General features: G+C 39.0%; 1 protein-coding gene across 1 annotated transcript in view; it reads right to left on the reverse strand.

The window, feature by feature from the left end:
- nrg3b (neuregulin 3b) overlaps positions 1 to 21,621 on the reverse strand; it is a 214,458-nt gene that overhangs the window by 87,411 nt on the left and 105,426 nt on the right. The window contains exon 2 of the mRNA XM_085466281.1: positions 19,824 to 19,959. Coding sequence (XP_085322407.1) covers positions 19,824 to 19,959 — 136 coding nt within the window. The remainder of the gene's footprint in view (positions 1 to 19,823; positions 19,960 to 21,621) is intronic.

Consider the following 21,621-nt stretch of genomic DNA (forward strand, 5'->3'; position numbering starts at 1 on the left):
CATAAAGAGACGCTGTACACACAATCACACTCCCCAAGCGTACTCTACAAACCGGGTCTAGGTACCCTTGCCCCTGGAGGGGGGAATTGCACCCAGACCCAGGTGGTGTTACCCTTTTCCCTGCGGTGGGGAGAGGCAGACCACCCCGACTCCGCAGCAGCAGGGAGGCCCCACACCCCAGACCGCAGTCGGACGGCCAACTCCTCCTACTAGCCCTCCCGCTCCAGCAGGCCGCAGAGAATGGGGGTGGGAGAAGACTCCAAACCTCCCTCCACCCGCTCATTGTAGTGTTGATGCATATGTGTTCTAAGGTGCAATTAAAACCCAGGAGGGCATGGAGCTACCTGCCAAGGAGCAGCAGGTAAGCGCATAGTCCCTCCTGCAATAAAGAGGTCTTGACTTTATTGCATCAGTGACATTTCAGGAGTCAGGAGGATCATCTTCAGTATATAACTGTGTATGACAGCTACTTTTTTCTAATTAGTGAGCAAGAGATTTGAGATTGAAGATGTTGAAAAATGTAAAAATCAGTGGATTCTGAGATTTAATTAATTTTGAGAATGGATTTTAAAATTTTCCTCATGTGGCTCCAGTATTTAAAAAGCATCTGTTTTTCTCAGTCTACCATGAAATTATGTGCTCTCTCTGTGCTCATACGCCCCCCATCTCCCTTTTTGTGTGGAACCATTATTCATCTTATCACTCATTTTGCCACACAGTTGTTAATTATTTTGTTTTACAAGCAAAGTTTTATTAAAGTAGTTAAGTGCCGCGAAATGGATTATTTTGCCATCTTTCACCACACTGTCTATCGATTTATGTGTCAGCTAAGGTAATTGGATCATTGATCTGTTCATTCATCCCTTTATTTGTCTTGCCACATGGTGGAAAACTGTTCCCTCTTCAAAGTTTTGCTGAATTATAAAGCCTATGTTTTGTGTAATTACGTTCGGGCCTATCGAGCTGAAACTTAAGTAAACATTTTGGGTTTCGTACACACAGATTATCATCATAACATCATATCATCAGCATTAATTAAGACTCTGATTCTGTTAGCTGCGCTGCTATTAATTACATTCATAAAAGCATTTTTTAAAGCACTTGATATTTCACTGTTAAATATGAAATAAATATTGATCACACAAACATTGTGACAATTCTTTATGCTACACATGTTCTCGTAGAGTCCTGTACAGTCTTGTTTGGGTTCCGGTGATTTGGACAACTACTGTGTTAAAAACACTCAAACTTGCCCAAACTTTCACTATTTATAGACAAACACCAGCCCAGAATTTTGCTCAGCTTCAAGTATTCAGCGAGAGTTTTAGAGGGTGGGTGCACACTCATTTGCACACATTTGCATGTGATTAGCACTTCAAACCTACAAACTTGAAAGGCTTTCCTTGTCAAGACACTCTAATCTTCCTCTCTCTCTCTCTTCGTCTCCCTCTCTGTCGTACTCTTTCCCAGGTCTCTGCTCTCTCACACAAGTAGCGATTAAGTAGCTTGGGACATCAATTAGAAAGTTTAGCCTTCTGTTCACACTTATGACAGTTTCTAGGATATTGAACTCAATAATATGCTGGTGTTTGTCTTCAGCGTATTTCAGCTTAGAGCCTGAGCCGCATCAGAATCAAAAAAACAGAAATAAACATTTGAATTTCAAAGCAACCCAGTGTTTAAGTTAATATAACCAATAGGCAGCTGAAATGATTGCCTCCTAGAAGTGTAAATGGCTAAATGGTACTGTTACAATGTAGCCTTGGTTCTCTGAGTTCCATATTCCATTGTTATGAGATAACTATTAAAGATACTTTGAACTGAGATATTGCAGCCTGATATCCCAGTCCATTACAAAGTAAACAAATGAATTATTTAACGTACATATTTCCAGGTCACTGCCTTTGGCTCTTGTGATGGCCAAGCTGAGCGACCCACTTGCAAGATGCTAAACTGACCAAGGAAATAATGCTGGGTTGTCTACTGCCGAGACACACCCAGCACTTGCAAAGAAGAGGCTGGCTGCCACATTAAGTCAGGAAATGTACTTGTGTGTGTAGATATATATGTATGTATATGTATGTGTGTCTGTTACTTGTAGTTATTACTGCCTGTTACCTGTGGTAATGCAATTTATAATTTATATATTCTGTATTCAGTTATGAAGGCTCTAATTGTTGGTTGCGAGCTGCCGCTTAGATGCTTGTATCTGCCCGGGGCTGTTGATGGGTCTGTATGCAATGATGGGCGTAGCTGCGGGAAGTTTATTGGTTTTTTTTGTTGATGAGTGAGTATAGGGGTGGGATTTAATAAGTTTTCTTCGTCCCACTCCTTTTTCAGGCAAGTTTTGTTTTTTGTTTTGTGTATTTTATGTTCAATATAGGTATTTGTTGTGCCTGAAAATGAATAAATAAATGAAATGAAATGAATGAAATCGGACTCACAAAATCTCGTTGAAACTGTACAAATGGCCAACAGGGGAGCTCCCTTCCCTAATTCCCATGAGGTGGCTAAACCTTGGGTTGAATGAGCCCAGACTCCAGACAGAATGGGAACACTCAGGAATGCAAATGCCTGTTCTCCTCAAAACACCAGGGTTGAAGCAGATGAAAAGTTAGTCGGTCTTCCTAATAGTGTCAGAGCACCTGATGTACTCTGATCCGAACACGGCACAGAGTAGCCTCATTTGGCTTCCAGCTGGGACTGCAAAAACTGCAGGATGGCCTGCACTGGAGCCTTCTGGGGCATGTCTGGTGAACTGAACACCAGGTGGTGAACACTGCTCAGTGGTACCAGTAGGCAAGCCAGGAGACCTGTGCTCGAGACTTGTGGACAGTTTAGCTCTAGCATCTGTAGGCTTGAAGTGTTTTCTTCACCAGATCATTGTCATTTCTTTAGCATGGACTCAATAGAGAACTTGCTTTAGGACAGTGAATAAAGGAATGTGTAGATGACGGTGTAGGGGCAATGGATGTGAAAAGGGTGGATCTCTGCACTTTTAAAAAGATGTCACATCTATTCAACCATATGAGGATGGAATCTGTAAGTTGGACTAAATTCTCAGAGACGTACAACAACCTTTCAATCACAGGTCAACACATTTTAGATTGACACACCCTGTATCTAACTCAGCACAGGTGCTTTATAGGTAAGCCATGGGGTGTGACCAGGAAAGCTGTAGTGTCTTAAAGAAGTATCCACATGGCCTTGACTAGCAGGATGAACTATGGTTTAAAATTCACCTAGTAATTTCAAGATGAATTGTAATCAGCTATTTTCCATTTTTCTGTTATCAAATTTCATTACAAACTTGGTATTCAGTCGGGGGAGATTTCTGATCTATTCTTTCGATTGCAGACAGCTGTTTCAGTTTAGTATCTGAGTGTGTGGTTTTTAGCTCATGCTTTCCTGCAAAACTTACTTTTCTCTCTCATGATCTACAATGCAAATTAACTAAGTCGACTGTACGCGTGTGTCTGCGCATGCGAAACAGAGAGGGACTAGAATGCAGTACTTACTTTACAATCAACTACTCAAGATGGCCTAATTGTTATTACTTTGTAACCATCATCATTATGCAACTCTGATGAAGTATTTCAGGTACAGTTACCTCCTGCTTTCTTTAATCACTTTCAATTTAAAACACACTCACACGTACATGCACATGTAAATAGAGTATATAGATTTCTTTTTACCATACTACTGGGAAACTCATTAACTCCATTATTGCACTGAGAAACAAGTATGAATATGATTTAGCTGAGACACATAAAAATCCAACTTTTTATCTGCCTTTAAAAAAAAAAAATCATATTATACAAGATTTCTTTTTTTTTTTTTACAAAATGACAACATCTAATTATAATATGGCAGGAACTTTCATGAACTGAGTTACACTGAGATTAACAGAAACTGCAGTGACAAGTACCAGACTGGCACACTTGATGGAGTTGAAGCTTTGTTGGTATTTTTTCAACATCTAAAAAACCCCAAAGGCATTTCAAGACATGTAATCACTGTCACGCTCTCCTGATAAAAATGTTTCCATCCACTGAACTGTTTGAAAGATGCAGACTTTGACAACATTACCCCATTTCTTGTCACAAGTTCAGACAGCTGCTTCAGCTGAAGATAACTTCTCAGCAAGGACAAAAAAATATTGGTCTTATGGTCTTTATGTGGCTTTTACAAAAACAAACAAATGGGGGAATTCTCCTTAAACTGTAATGAACTAATATTCATATACTACATTGTATTGAGGTCTTTCATAGAAATTCAGTAGGCACTCTATGAAAGGCACTTTAGCGTAACTGATTGAATGAAAGTAAGCATCCGGCGCACAGTACATGCTAAGTTAAGCTCAAGTAACAGAATCACCAATAAAAAACAAAAACATACTGACAGATTACCAGTGCAGGGCAGTCCCAGAGAGGCCAAGGCAATCCCTTAGTTCGCTGACAACTATGTACTGAGGTCAAGCAGAACACGGCCCATTAACTGCTATCTCCATTCATCAGAGATTGCTTGTAACAGATAAGCGACCTGGAATTAATTTTGAGCTTTTTTTATAACAATGAAGACAAGCTCAGAATTCCCACACTCTCAACAAGCATACAAGTAAATTCTCTGATCCCAGTTATTGATGCAATGTCACCCAAAATGTCAGCCTTAACAGTCAGCAGGTTGCTGTTATTAGGAGCTTGTTTTCAAACCCCTCTTTAGCTTGTTTTACTGCCTGTTGTGCTTTCATTTTAACCACGATATAAATGTACTGCGGTCAACAATATTAAATGTTTCTGGTGCTCACAAGCTGCTAAAACGAATAACTGACCGTTCAAATAAAATGTTACCACACAAGGTAGGACACTTTGCAAACTGTGCTGCATCTTATGTAACAGTGAATGTCATTCACGTGGACATAGCGTTAATCTCTGTCTTTACGCATAATATTGTGTGTATGCGTTAAGTGCATATTTGGACCCCCTGTAATAAAATGAGTGAGATAGCAACAGTGTTTTCACCTAATGCACAAAGCTGATGGCACCTTAATGACCTCCACTTGATAAAATCTGCTAGTGGCAGCTGGTAAAGTCAACCATTGTCAGATGTAAAAAGGAGGCCTAAAAACTCTAGGTTGCATAAGTGCCACTGCCATCATTGTGAACTGGACATCGAAGATATAGCAACCCTAACTTTAGAGTAAGTGACTTTGTAAACAAGTTCCTTTAAAGTATGAATATTACAGTGAAGCATAAAAACATAACACTTTAGATGACATGCTGATAAACTTACTGCAGACCTCTTCTTCTGTTGAGTACTTTGTAATGACACACATGAACTACAGTGATGGGCTCCCTAGTAATCATTAACAAGAGCTGCGATTGCTTAGACTGATATGTTTAATTAAAATTCACTATGGCTTCTTCAGATGTGAGGAAATCTGCAGTCTTGGGTGTTGTAAGATTAAATCTTTAACTTACATTGGTAATTGCACATAATCAATTTCAAAAATGTTACCCGTATATCAACCAGTATTACATTCAGTCCCGTCTTTAAAAGTTGTTGCAGTACAGTGTTCACATTAAAATAAGTTGTGCTTCCTTCTCTAACTTGTTTAAATTCCAATAGTTATTATATAGTAATTTAGGTAAAGTCATTTATTATAAATGTGTGAAATATGTAAATCTGCTTTAAGAGAATCTAATCAAGAGCTTGTTTTTTCATGTAACTGGTTAAATTAGGTTATACCACACGTTTTTTCTTAGATTTCTGCCAAAATTTGGGGTTTTTTTCTTAAACTATTTAAAAAAAAAACCCCGACACATTAAAGAAATATGAACACAGTAACCCGCATGTCTTGTCGCTATTTAACTGCTATTTCCTCTTCTCCACGTTAGCTTTGTTAGTCAACATCAATCTTGTATCGACAAATAATTTCCATCCCCAGTTTGCTTGTTGTTTTGCGGAGAACATGTATTAGACTAGTCCGTTGCTTGATAATTGATCTCAGGCTGAGACAGGTTAAGGTGGAACAATGGGATTTCTTTCTCTCTCTTTCTCTCCATCTCGTTGCGTGTGCGACTTTCCTTAATTAAATTCAAATTCAATTCAGGAGTGTTCTATCAATAAACATGGACGGTTCTCGTGGTGCACTACCAAAGCGAATCCTCTCGTGGAAATGTAGCGTGCATATATCAGGAAAAATAAAGAAACATTGTCAGATCATTTGATGATAAAATACCTCGTCGGGTTTCTTTTTCTTTCTTTTTTTTAACCATTTTTCTCTTCTTTGTTTTTTTCCTCTCCTCAGTTTGCTCAGTCCTCTGCCTTATGTTTCCCAACAGACCAATGTACTTATCCTATTTGACACCCTTCTGAGGATAAAATGTGCAAGTTGCAGCTCAGTTAAAGTCCATAAAGATGCTACAAATAGGACTGTAATTTACTTGTGACAGGGAGGGAAAAAAGGGAATCACAAGGGAGACTGTAGGGAAAATGAAGGCGGTGTTTATCAATATAATAGAGGGAAAAGAAAAGCTTGTTATTTTTATGCTGTTTAACGTAATGTTATTTGATGGCCCCTTGCCCTTATATAATGAAAAAAATACAACACTTTATGGATATGCACTTGAAAATATTACTATGTCAACATAAGGACACCCCCCCAAAAACAAAGTAGAATAGGTCTCTTCTAAGTATAATTATGAAATAAGTGGAGCTCCCTCTGCTGGGGTAGAGGTGGCAATTCTTAGCACAGTTGATGAATATATTTCAAGGTTTGGCATGCACCTGAATCCCAAACTATCATCTGATACCCATGTGATGGAAGGGAGCTACATGCATACTCCCACTATTCCCCGATTAAAATATTATAGATCTACATGTAGTTGTTATACCACATGTCCCTTTCCATTGCTTTTCCTGATATCCTAATTACAGAGTATAATACACAGAAGTCTAGGCAGCTCTTCAGAAACCTTCAAGAAGACCCCATGTGCATGCGATGGCTACAGAGATATCAAAGTCTGCTGTCAAACGATCTTCTGTGCTCAAGCATGATGATGCAGCCAAACCGAGTCTACGCTGTGTCCACTGCTGAAAATCATTTAGTCTAAACATCAGTAATGAGAAGCAGCTGTTATCCTTCACCAGCTGAGCTCACGTCGAAATTGCAAGTAAAGAGCTGCAGGCAACTAACTAGAGCTCTACTGCTGCCTTCAAATCCAATACAGTCTCTTTGCAGCGGTTACAATCAAATGCTCTGTAATTGCTTCTTTATCAAAGGTCTTAGGGTACATTTGATGTGGGAAAGGGAGAGTGGAGAGAGATGCTGTGTTGATGTATGCGTTGGTTGTTGTTAATTTAGCTTTTGCAAATGTGATTGTGGACGTTCCTTTTTTTGAGATGCATGTTTGCCAATAACGAAAGGCTATAGTGATGTGAGTTGAAAGAAATATTTCTAATATTAGCTTTTTTATTATTTTGAGGGACGGCGTGCATTTATGCATTGTCCGCAGGTAAGACGTCTTAAAGTCAAAATGAAATTTGTTCTCGCCTCAAAAGTTCCAAGAGAAGAACCATTTTAGCCAAGAAAATGGTTTCTTTTCAAACAAATGCCCAACAACTTCCAAACTCGTTATTCTACTCTGCTGTGCTACCAAACTAACAGCCAGCTGCTTGAATGAAAGCACATAAACACTGTGATGAAAAATTGCTTGATTACTATGTGATGAAATGTAACATTAAGCAGTGCAGGTGGCGGGTCACTGATACTGGACTGTTTAAGCAATACACTTCACTTAAACACACACTGCCGGCAGCTCTTGTAGATGTTCATTTACCAAATATGGTAAACTGTAGCTATTACATAGAAGAAGACTCCTCACACCTGATGATTCACACATTAGAAGCCATGTTGCTTTGGATTCTTCTTCTCTGCTACCTTGGAGACACGTGCTGTTACCCTTTGGTTAAGTCAAAAGCTTTCAGCAGTTGATGGTTAATAACTGCTTTGCATTTTGAGTTGCAGACCTCGTAAGGTACGTTTCTCACACATATGAGAAACCATATTTATGTTAATTTAGCATAAAAGTGCAGATACATAATCAATGAGATTATCACAGTAATTCAAGTAAACCTATGTGTCAAAGAATTATGAGACATTCAGCTTAATGTTAAAGTAAAACAATGAAGTATATATATTTTTCCACTCAATATCAGAAAGTTGTGGCATATCACATGTTTTGTCAGCAAACAGACATATCTCTCAGCTACTCATTTGTAAGCCTTCCTGCAAGAAAGTAAACTCTTTTATTTGTCTTCTTCATCTTATCTTTATTTGCTAAAGACATTCCCAGTTCGGTTAATTCAACTTGGTTTGTGCCATTCTTTCTTACTGAACAGCAGTTTTCTGAATTTAAATAACCCTCAGAAATCATCACTGCTGAAAAATATACATTTCTGACTTACTGATGACGGAAATATTTACCTATTAAGTGCAAAACCATGAAAACAAACACCAAGGATATATATGCAGAGTTAATGAAATTCATATAGCATCATATCTTTATCGCTTCAGTTGAAAAATCAGTCCTCGAATACTATATTAAACAAAAAAACATATACTGCTTGCAAATGTAAAATTCTAAAAAGCAAATTAATTAATCTTTAAACTGAGCTGAATATGTAAAACAGCAAATGTAGATTAACATTTTGTGAAAGCTGTAACTGACTTCAGCCTTGGTGAATTATCTTAACAACATGTCTGTCCCATGCTCATTAGTCTTTTATATGGAAAAAAACCAAGTCTTTGTTAGCTGAACATGGACATGGACTTTTATCTGCAGCGTTTGTGATGGGCCTGCATAATTTAAAATATAATGCTGAAAGAAGCAAGACGAATGCAAGGGCGGAAAAATTAGTCATCTATTAGTAATAGGATATATGTAGAATGACTAATGTCTGACTTGGAGTCAAAGCCAAATGTTTTGGAAAAAATATCCCTTATTATGAGATAATGAGAAACAGAAACTGTATTTCTTCCTGGTCAGGAAGATATAACACATGGGAAGTCTAAATATACTTTCAGTTAATAGATGAGAATTTATTGGTATTGCCAAGCATTGCTGTTCAGTACTCATGTTCTGTGCTTTATAATCCAATTCCTCACAATTGAACATGTGCAGAGAAATGACACTAAATAAAGTTTTGTAGTCAGGCAATGCTGGTCTAAACTAGCTTTACTGCCCTTCGTCAGTTTACCCAGGAATCAAGCTAGCTGGCATGAGAATCAAGTCTACAGGTTCACAACACTGCTCATAAAAATGACAAAACATACCTGGTAGGAATCTCGCCATTCTCTGTTTCAAGGTTATGTTCTTGGGCAGCGCTGCATGACTTCCAAGGTTATTCCTATTTTGAGATTGTGACTACTTGGTACTTTTGAATCTGTAATGGAGCCTGGATCCAAGCTTGGTTATAATTTTGGGGAGCGGACAAAGGAAGAGAAATGTGGAGTGCAAAAAGATTATGTTGGCATGGCAAGAAACCATGCATTTTCAATGTTTTATAGCATGTGCCATAGTTTGGGTCAATACAGCTGTATGTCCTTCCTCATTACAGTATGTTAACAGTTTTCGACATCTCCTGAACTGATGTGCCTTCTTTGATGCTGAAAACGTCTCTTAACAGCAATGGTCCTTGATGTGATTGCGTTTAGTTTGATGTGACCTTTTAGAGAAGATCGATCGGTGTGCTATTTCTAAAATATTTTTACAGGCTTTGTGATCACAATAAATGCGGTCCGTAGCTCATTTCAGAGTTGGGTGGCCCGGGAGCGTACTGATAAGCACAGAACCGAATTACAGTTTTTCTACCTGACGTTTTGACTCTGAAACTCAGAGGGGACCGCCTGTTTGAATCAGAAACCTGATGTGCCAATTGAGCTGAGATCCGAGGCCAAGTGATGGCCCTATCAGGAACTGTTGCCAACAGGTAAGTCTGCTCCCACGTGTGGTTGCTTTCATACGGCTGCTAGGGGCGGGTGGTGGTGGTAGGTGGTAGGTGTAAGGGGGGTGGGGGGGGACATGGCCCATTGGCTTTAAGCCTGGAGTACGTCCTCCCTAGCAGGATGGATCAGCAAAGGAATGGCAGCATCGTGGATTAGTGCAGCCTGTCAAGGTCTGACGGTGCAGTGACAATTTAATCGCTGAACTGGCTCCCCATAGAAAAAGGAAGATGGGAAGAGGAAAAACAGGAAGGGAAAGTTAGGAGACTGTGGTCTTCATTTATATGATTCATTTTGTCATATCAGATTCTGCTAATACTGCTGTCAACGTCTCCCGGGTCCTGGAAGAAAAAAACCAAACAAACAGGCTCATGGAGACAGCAGACAGTCTCAGCCTATCCTTGAGCTTAGCCCTACAGAGAAACTACCAGTGTAGAAACAGCTTTCTTACTCATCAGGAACAAAGAAATGCATTTCATTTGTGAGACTTGTTGTTCTTCGTTATATCAGTATAGATGAACATTCAGCATGAACACACACAAACACACCGAATACATCTTTTTTGAAATTCTAGCTTTAAAAGCTACAAATAGTTCTCTGTCTGCACAGATGGGGTTTCGAAGGAACAGACATAAAACAAATCAATGTTCTTTTAAATATGATCTAATGCCTTATGCCAGCACAGCTTTGGATGAAGCAATCAAATGTGCAAATATTTCATGAATTATTTACGACTGCAGTCATTCATACCATTAGGGGGCAATTATTTTAATGTCTGATCAGTCAGAATCAGTGCAGAAAGTAGAATGCAAACAATAGAGCATTTGAATTTAGCTGCCATTGCAGTCTCACTATAAGTGAGTCAACAATTATTTTTTTCAGCTTCTGGCTTCACACTAATGAGGCAAGAAGTTACCATGGTAATAGTAGACACGAGCTACCTTTCCTTGCCAGGCTTTTAAAGCGCACGCTCAAGCACAAAGACACACACACACACACGCACAGAGAGACACACACATGCACAGGGGAGAGGGACTTCATTGTCCAAGCTGAGGAGAATAAAAGCGACACCATTAAATACGTACTAATACTGAAAGGCGTGGTAAAACATACAGACGTGGGCTGCAGTCTGATTTTTTTCCCCCCTCTTGATCATCATTATTAAAAGCAGCAATTAACAGCTCTTTGCCTTTTCAGTGTCTGACATCCAAACTGAATTTCCTTGACTTTAAGTAAACATAGCATTCATGACAAATCTGAACTGCTGTGAAATGTATGCATTTAAGCCTTTCCATCATATTAATGTCTTAGACTCTGTCTGGAGATGTTACCAATTTAAATCCACTATAGCAATAATTTTACTATATTAAATTAACTGGAGAAATTACACTGGTAAACAGCCATTGTTTAAATGACCTATTAGAATATACATATATATATACATATATATATATATATATATATATATATATATATATATATATATATATATATATATATATATATATATATATATATTCGGGGTGCAACGATACGCAAAATTCACGGTTCGGTTCGTTTCGATACTTTGGTGTCACGGTTCGATATTTTTTCGATACAAAAAAATGTTCATGCCTTTTTAATTTGTCATTTGTTAAAATTATAAATATATATTTTAATTCAAAAGTACAGTTTTTAAATTTAATGTTGCTGAAACAACAAAATCATAAAAAACAAAATCTATCTGATCGAGGAATCACTCATCTTTGGAAAAGAGAGTTTATTACAGAGAAATGGCTCTTTCCAAAATAAAAGCTATACTATTCGCTTCTTCTGGGGTATACTCTCAGCAGCATATTAAACATATCAGGTCCCCATAAGGAGAATCATGTGCTAACGGCTGTCTAAATGACTCGGGTAAAGTTTGTAGCATGCGTGCTTGTTGTTTTTGTCTGCTTTCACTTGTCTTTGCACTAGGATGATGTCGGCGTAAATGTGCAGTCATATTCGTTGTGTTCCCACTAGTGCTGTCAGCGTTAATCTCGTTAAAATGACATTAACGCCATAACGCGGCAAATCCCCGTTAACGAGTTACTGTGGATTGCCCCGTTCGTGGGGCTGGACGACGTCAACACGTTAACAAGCTAACTGCGCTAACGCACTAATTCCCACCGATTGAGCATTGCGTGGCACATCCGACATACTGTTTTACTTTTGTCCATGACGTGCTTACCATCAGGGTCATACGTCACATGAAAACCAAGATAGTTCCAAATGCCAGATCTGAATGAGGGTGGGGGAGGTTCAATTTCAGGTAGCGTTGAGTCAGTTGCCATGTTGCAACGAGCTTAGCTTCTGTCTCGCTAACTTGCGTTGCGCTCAGTGGATCTGCACTTGACAGTGCAGCCTAGGCGGAGTAGTCGAACGCAGATCCACTGAGCGCTCAACACAGACAGCATTGTCAGAAGAAAAGTTAAAATAAATAAAAAATGTTGTATTGTTCGATACATATGCGTACCGAACCGAAAGCACTGTATCGAACGGTTCAATATCGATACGAGTATCGTTGCACCCCTAATATATATGTAACTGGAACAATAACAATAATGCAAACCATTTATATATTTACTCTCATGCTACTCTTCATTCTGTTTCAACTATAAAGCTAACTTGCAGTAGCTTTGCATCATCTTTGCAACACAAGCCAGCCTCTGTGTAATATGCTGTTGAAACAATACCCATACAAGTTAGGATTCATTCTTTTGAAAGGAAGCAATTTTTTTCTTTCAGTGAACATCGACTATTGCTGCTACTGAAATCTGCAAGCAAAACCTTCTATCCAGAAAAGAAATTGGTTTCAACGCATGGGACAAGAACGCAGCAGAAAGAATACTGGTCTGAAAAAGCTGATGTACTGCACACAAGTCCACATACAGCAGCCCGGAATTCATGCTTGCTGTATTTCATGCCCAAAGCATGCACAGCATCCTGAATATTATTCCTATTGCTGTGTGTTACCAAACTATGACACAGTGCTGCAGGTGGTGGCCAAAGAACTGCATTGGATTTTCATTGCAACTAATATATTCCGCAATGCCCTCCAACCAAACAAACTCTCTCTGAGCAAGGAGAAGAGAGAGAAAGTGCTTCCAAGTTTTCAGTCATAACTGTATACGCTTGTGACTCTGTGTTGTGAGTGTTACTCAACCCAGAACAGTTAGCATGCACCATTATTCATGGAGTGTGGTTTGTTGAAGTAACTGTCAGGCTCTGGCAAGTCCATCCTGCACTGGCATAGCCTAAGTATCCCAAAATTCTGCAGTAGGGCCTATGTAACACTGAATTCTTCCACTGCAAGGATCACTGGATTATGGACTATCATTACCATGGGCATCCTCTATTCTAGAACAGTACTTAAGGTGCAGTTTTATTCTAAGACCTACACCACTACCTGCCCAACTGCTGTGGTGCTGAATATAGCACTAAGAAAAAGATGACATGATTGCATATGACAGCCATCTCTGCTACACCTCTTGATAATATATTCCTCCTCCTTTTTTTACATGGAGTTCTTTTTTTTCTGTTACAGAATATATATGCTTTCTACCTTTGTGCACTTAGTGAGCTTGACATCTCATGGTAAAAAAAAAGCGTGTTATCGTTTTCATGTGGCAATTCATGTTAAATGCTAAATGTATGAAACAAGTATCTATGAAACAAACAAACACTGAATAAATCTTTTTCATTTCAGACCTATTTGTTAGTCACACTATTAGAAAAAATTAAATTTTGCAAGGAGAATGGGAAGCTCTTTAAGACCGGGAAAAATAGTGGCTGTCTGGTGATTACATGAAATTTCTTTTGCATTCAGCAACCAACTACAAGTGGTTGTGATAACCAACTGGTTACCAAGAAGTTGTATAGCAACACCCATCAACTTCTGGGCAACCTTGCAATTGAAAGTCAAGTCAAGTGTCCAAATCACCCAGTGGGAGGCAATCTGTATGGTGGCCCTGAGAGGTCAAATGTAATGCAACTTAAAAAAAAACACCAGCAAATAGAAAAAAGCTGCAAAAGAACACAAAAGGAATGTGTTTTTGGTGTGATAATAATGTGACAGACCAGCTGTGGCAGTGATAGAAACCAAAACGTGAAGGATTGTACTGAGATGTGCTTGAAAGAAGCGGAGGATTCTTTAGTGCTGTGAGGGGGGAAAAGGACCGAAGGTAATATGTGATTTAATATCATGATTTGAATAATACAGTAGATACAGGTTTACTGTTAGCGTGTCACCTCCGCAGCTGAACTCTTCTGTTGTTTTCATTCAACCTCCAATTTGTTTTGTGCGGCTTTGAGGCAGTTTTTTATTCACTGGTCTTTTTCTAAGTTGCAGTGCGTCTGACCTCTCGAGGCCACAGTAAACAATCACTGGCAAAGTTCACAAATAACTGCAGTCCAGTTTAAACACATACTGAACACATTATAATCAATCTGAGTTAGATTGTGCAACTTGTCTGTGACACATTTCTTTGGAGTTGGGGACTTGATTCAGCTGGTTGCCAACTGATTGTAGTCTGGTTATATGCCTATATGAAAGCAACGTGAAAAGTGCCTCATTTGTGGTTAATTTGCAGGAACTGCAGAATTTCAGTTTCTTAATTTCATAGGACAAAGTTTACAAGTTCATTGTACATGAATGAATTAACTTTTTCATGCCATTGTTTTCCAGCTGCTGTTTTCCCTAATGTGACTGCAGCATAGCACATACCATTTACCATGGTTGGAGTTTGAGATAAATGTTTTAAAGCTTCATCCCATCCAGAAGAAAAGATACCCACTTCAGTATTTTGGTCATTTGCCTGCGCCACTAAACCAAGTAAAATTTTTGGTCCCCTTAGGAAAAACGGGCCGCTGATCTATCAGCAACATTAAAATCGCTGACAGCTGAAGTGAGTAACATTGATCATACTCAATGAATTGTTCTGCACGGAAATTCTGTGCCCTGGAACTCATGTGGATGTCAGTTTTCCACCTCCACATCCCCATCATAATGCCACTGCCATAGCAGGACAATGCGCCAGCCACGCCCCAAAAACTGACCTGGGAAAAATGAGTTCAAAGAAATAAAGAGTTCAAAGATTTGATCCAGCTTTCAAAATTGCCAAATCTCAACATAATTAAGCATTCAAGAGATGCCCTGCAGCCACATTCATGGAGGTCCCAACCTACAGTCCACATGATCCAAAGCATCAGCTGCCAAGAACCCAGTGCCAGACACCGTACCCAGAGGTCCTGCGCTCTGTCCTGGCCGTCACAGCTTTTCCAGTAGTGGGTCTACAACATATTAGGCATGTCACAGTAAATGCCAAACATGTTCTGGTTTGATCTGTGAGAAATTCTTTTGCCATCTTCTACAAATAAAAGAAGAAAACCTTTTGTAAGGGTTTTTTTGTTATCTCTTTTGTGATAATCCTGAATGTGACTAGGCTGTCATGTGTTGAGCCTCACAAGACTTTTGAATTCTTGTACATTTATTGTACAAAAGGCACAGCACTGATGTGAAAGTAGGTCTTAAACTCGCATTTGCATGTTTATTTTGGGAGCCTTATTAGCATTGGCAAACATGAACATCCGGCAGAGTGGTGGGAGAAGGGGCTAGGAGGAGGAGAGCAGAGGAAATGTTTCATAACAAATTAAATTGATTCCTAAGTTCAAAACGGTGTTTCCCTACAATAATTCAAATGTTTAGAGACGATTCTGACATCTTTAGCTGTCACATGTTGGAAAATATCCAACCGGCTCTGAGGCCCTGGAGGTCTGGAAGAAAGCATGACATCAAACAAGGCAGCGATCTTTAAACCTTTCCTTTTTCTGTATTTTAGTGGGAGAGGTCACAGTTCTCAGATCAGGACACTGATATGACTTTCCTTGAAGGGCTGATCGATCAGCAGCAGCATCTCCAGCACCTTAAACCTGACTGTGAAACGCCAGCCTCGTATATTTATTTATCTATTTTTCTTGTTTTCTGCAATGTGCGAATTTACTTTCGTGAACAATATCTGTGACAGGAAGAAGGCAAGAAGATAACTATGTATAGACTATAAGACGAAGATGATGGAATAGCAGCGTCTTTATGTGTCTTTGTTTGTTTGTGGGGTTTTTTTTAGCTTTCAGCTGGTTGTTATGGTTTAATCCTCAAAAAATAAAACTGCGGGCCACCATTTTCAGCAAACAAGCTCACACAAGCTTATTGTACACTACAACTTCAGCATGAAATGACTGAGTAGAAGATCAAACGTAAACAAATAACTTAACAAGCCATAAATGCAGCCACACGGTTGAGGAATCTGTGCATTAAACAGGAAAGAAAGTATTTGTAAATTTTGGATTAACATTTGTTGTCACAAACAATGGGATGTTCCTGCTGTGAATATTTAAACACACATTTGCTGTATTTCATGTAACTTTCTGTATCATTATAAGTTAAAAATTATATTCACGTTTCTTAAAATGCATTTTAAAACATCTGATTTCAACTTCAACTTGCAAATTTTGTCTTTATGTCACCGCGCTGCTTTGAACTTGTTGTGACCCCCCCAAGAGCTCAGAAATCACCTTATGCAGCTTTAACGAAGAATGGGAGTTTTCATTTATTCCACATGACTTCCTGCAAGCTTTGATGTAATTTCTGTCTTAGATCAGAAGCCCACTTGGACGCCCCTCCCAGTAGCAATATCATTAAAACACAATCCACCTGGCAGTGATTTATTTATTTATTTATTTATTTTTTGAGTGAAATGATCATATTTTTTTCTGACTTACTGCTTGGACTTCTCTCTGGAAAAAAACAACAACCTTTCAATAAAAGTACTCACAAACCTGTAATCATTCTTTCACACAACAGGCACTCCGCTGTGTCTCTAGGTCAGGCCCTCCAGTCATTCCTGAGTCCTATATTCATCATTCAGCTGTCGCTAATTATAGCCCAGAGTGTAGTTGCAACAAGGGTGTCTTGATGCTGTCACACAGGTGACATGCTCGAAATTATTGTAGCTGCCACAATAATATGACATGAAACACACACTGCATTGAGCTTGCATCATTTAATAATTCCCAGCATCAGCTGTATACTTTTTTTTTAAGTTAACACAACTTATAATTACACTATCAACTAAACTGCCAGTATATTCTGAAATAAGAATAATTTTACATTTAAACACTTTCTAGTCATTTCCTATGAACATTATGCTTGTTTTATTTCATATTTCATATGTTATATTTTACAATACATTGAATATTGAATATTTGGCTAAAACCTGATACAGAAATTTGCAAATTCGTCAAATTCTGTAGCTGTTTAACGTCTTAACAAAATGTTATCAAGAATCACTTTTTTTCTCATTTACGGAAAACCTTTTAACTAAAGCAGCACCTTGACTCTCTACCTCAGTACTCAGTGAAATTTCGTGACATGTACATTCCAAAAATCCAAATAAATGTTAGGCCCTCACTGAAGGCGGTTCTGACTATGAAACGGGGATCGACAGCTGCCTGTTCCAGCTCAAGACAGCCTTCACCAGATTTGCAGGTCAGATGGGTGTTGAGGCGCAGCGAGAAGCAGAATGTGACAGGATATCCACACAGAAGCTGTGGGGAGAGTGATGGAGGGCTTCTGCAGGTTCACCTGTGCCTTAACAAGATTTCTCTGGGTCCTATGGAAGCCTTGTCACAACTTTTTTCCCTCTAGGTAGATATTGATTGCCAGAGGCTCTCCTTTGGCACAGCTGAACTGAACAAGTAAGTTTGGACTTTGCAGATATTTAAATCACAGAACAAAGGACGGCATCGTTGCAAAAAAATGAATTATGCTCAGTAACCAATATCCAGTAATGGGTCATTTAAAGCCAGAACTGATATTTAAATCAGACTTGATTAACCACCCACATTGACTTTTTATAGCCAGTTTATGTTTTTTTTCCCTCGTAAAACATTGTATGTTCTGTTTTGAGAACACCAGTCAATTCTTTAAATTTAGCTTCCAGGGAGCCAGACTTTCTTGTAATAGTTTAAAGTGGACTAGAGCAATAATTCTCCAGGCTTTCTAAAGATCTTTCAGAGTTTGTTCTTTGACCATTTTCAGGTTTTTTTTGTTCATTTGTTAAATCACTTAAACTAAACTGTTAATCATTCAGGCAGAGAAAAGGTACCTAACTCCAAGGATGAACCAGCGTTTTATATATAACAGACAACAAAGAAGCCATTTTAAATTGTAACTTTTGGCACTTTGTTACTAGGAGCCTGCCACAAAAACACATAATTTGTCCCAATTTCAAAATGGCAAAGATAACACACTTTGGCAGGCATAATTTTTTTTGCTTCAATAAGGTGACTCCCAGACAGCTGTTAGCTAAAAACGTGGCATATCTCAACACTATTTGGAGTGAGTCCTTTAAAAGATTTAGGGAACTTCGGGACAAAAGAAATGGCAGCCCTAAAAGAAAGTCACAGGTATGGCACATTACAAAAGAACTGGACTGAAAAATCAGACACAGCAGGTCTTACAGACTGCTAAATCCAAACTGTGTCCAACAAGTATGGAGGATGTCAGGAGTGAGGGCGGTGCAGCCATCTGGAGTTGCATTTTAGTCAATAGTTTTGAGCATTTTTTCAAATTGGAGTTATGAATGCAGAAAAGCACCGCCAGATTTTGATCCACTATGCAATGGAAAGCTTTCACTGTCGACGGCTTCTTCTTACAAGAGGAGTGGAATGTCCTTCAAGAAGAATAGTTCCTGAAGCCTACTTAAAGAAATTACAAGAAAGCTTGCCGAAGAGAGCTTTGTTGGAGAAGAAAGGTGGTCATTCAAGTTTGTTAGAACTGTAGAAACTCTGTTTTGTGTGTGTGTGTGTGTGTGTGCAGATAGATCAATAACCTGCTTCACCTGTGGAAATAGAAACAAAGAGGTGGCTCAAGACTTCTGCACAGTACTGTATAAACAAGTGATACTTTTTATCTATTACAAATGTGAAGCAAATTAATTAAACTGCATGAGAGAGACACACAGTAGATGCTTTCTGATGCAGGTGAATAATTTTTAATGTCAAAGGCATTAAAAATACCCTGGGGCTGCATTGATTTCCTCAATAAGTTTAATTGAGTTAATTGACACCAGTTTACTTATTCCTGTCTGGTTACATGATGTGTCAAGGGTGTACTTGCTTGCTACCTTTATTTATTCTCTTGTGCAGTCACAGAGTGAGTGTCAGGCAGAGTAAAACAAAAGGAATACAGCAAAGATGATCATGTCACAAACGAAAGGCAAAAAAGAAAAATCAAGGAAAAAATCAATTTCTTTCAAGTGAGATCAAAGAAGGATATAACAAGAGCTGCTTCTTAACACTTACCATTAAAATGTGGTGCAGACTGAGGGGCCATGTCAGACAAAAAAATTTTTTCCAAGCTTAATACGGAAGGAGAAAGGCCTTTTATAAGATTGCTATCATCATTACTACTTTTGTCAGAGCAAAGTGAAGACAGAGGTTTCGTCACGTTCACTGCTCCGTGGTTGAATCTGCAACTTTTTTTCAGAGAATTAGCATCTGTTCAGCTAAAGTATATCCGATCCCTCTTCTAGTGGTTCAGGTGATAACAGATCTTAATTTATTGTGCATTTGCACATTGATCTTCCCGTTTCATGGGTTTCATCACTTCCAGAACTAATTTAGCTGGACTGAGTGAAAACGAGTTGAGACTAGTGAATGAATTGTTGATGGATTGGGGGGGGACAAAGAGCGTTTCAGTGCCGAGACAGAAACACGGTGCAGCCTTCAAACTCACCTGCAGTGTCTGTGAACCCCAGCCACGGTTTCAATGATCGAACACTCTCCCTCATTCAGACAAAAGGCTAGGTCCTTGTCTTCCACACATGGCTTGAAGACCTCCGAACGAAGGCTGGGATGTGTTGGGGCGAGCGCTGAAGAAAGACAAGAGGAAACCAATTTAGTTCAAATTGAACAGTTTTATATATTTTTAAAAAAATCCTCTCATTCTTTAGCAACTTAAATCAACAGGAACATTTTTCTAAACTTCTTTCATGTGAAGCGGCAAATGTCATTCAGCAGCGATTTACTTATTTGTAATGAAACAACCACTCTTGTTAGATTGGAAGAGAAGATTTCATTCCTCGCTCCCTTGCGAATCTCAGTGGGCTAAAAGCAAGATAGCCCAGGGAATGATTGTGTTTTATTAAGGACTGATTAAAATTGGTGTTTTCAGCTTGAAGAGACAAAGAGAGGAAAGTAATGATGACTGAATTAACACTTGCACTGTTTTTGGTGTATGTGCTCGCATCATTATTAAATACCATGTATTATGCCTGCTTTTTTGTTGCAAATGAAGCCGTTTAACCACAACTTCTAAGTGAAATTCCCGTTCTGCTGCTTTAGTAAACATAGCTGAAAAACTCGGGAATATATTAACGAGGTAAGGCAGAGAGATGTGAATACGTTAGCGCTGCGCTACCCAGAGACACAACACAGAGTGATGGGCTTGGTGATGCAACTTTGATTTTCTTCTTCTAGTCTGACCCTGAGCTGCTCTCACATAAAGAGCATGGCTGCTGTGTACGAGCACCGCAATGCAGGGTTCTCCACCCTGTGAAATATGCACAGCTGTCAGACATGTCAGCACCACAACTATTACGCGCAACCACGTGCAAAATTTGTCCAAACACTATCAGAATTACCCAAGCACACATGTGTGTGCACAATGACACAGAGCACTGGCAATTGGATTGACTAGTATTATACCCCAATACCTTGCCAATACAACTGGATTACTCATCTGATTCTGCTTTCATCCATTTATGTGGTGCACAGACACACCTTTTTAACACCATGTTCTGGTAATTGTAATTCCTTTTGTATGAAGCTCCCACATCTTTCATGCCTGATCCTCTGTACGCTGTGCAGCACGCTTTGGCTGGCAAGTGGCATTTTTACAGCTGTGCCTCTAGTCACCATGCGCACACGGAGGGCTAAAAACTTGATAATCTGTTTGTTGTGCCCCAGTGTCCAGTTCAATCGATGTTCTGTTTATGGCTATTGATTGATAAATCTGGGGCTCTTGATGTAAGGCCCAAGAGCTGATGAGAGATCAGAGAGAACACAAGGAGATATGTGTTGCTCCTGAGGCTACCCGAGACTCTTCTATGTCAGAGTAAAAACTTTGGAAGACATTATTTAAACTACTTATTGTGGCGGTTTAAATGTAAACTCTTTAGTAGTAAAAAATACCACTGGTATCTTATAAGGTAGACACAAACACAGTAGAAAAGTAAAACATTTTTTTACTCTACAAAAGTAGGCCTCAAACCAAAGTTGACTCTTTCACTCTCTAGGCTTTAAAAGACACAGGGATTATATGGTGTATTATTAATTCCACAAACTCCCAGAGTGAATCATTAAAAGGTTATCTATTCAAAGATGTAACTTTATTAATAGAAAATAGAACACAACGTCCCCCTGTGGTATGCACATCCCTCACAATAATTGTCACGGCTTTTAAAGCCTCCTGGATATTTTATTCAGAAAGCAGCAGACAGTGACTACACGTGAGAAGTACCACAATTGATATT

The sequence above is a fragment of the Copadichromis virginalis genome, linkage group LG8 (genome assembly GCF_057382275.1).
Source record: "Copadichromis virginalis isolate Kocher_CV1m ecotype Utaka linkage group LG8, C_Virginalis_male_GT1.1, whole genome shotgun sequence".
Classification (NCBI taxonomy): Eukaryota; Metazoa; Chordata; class Actinopteri; order Cichliformes; family Cichlidae; genus Copadichromis; species Copadichromis virginalis.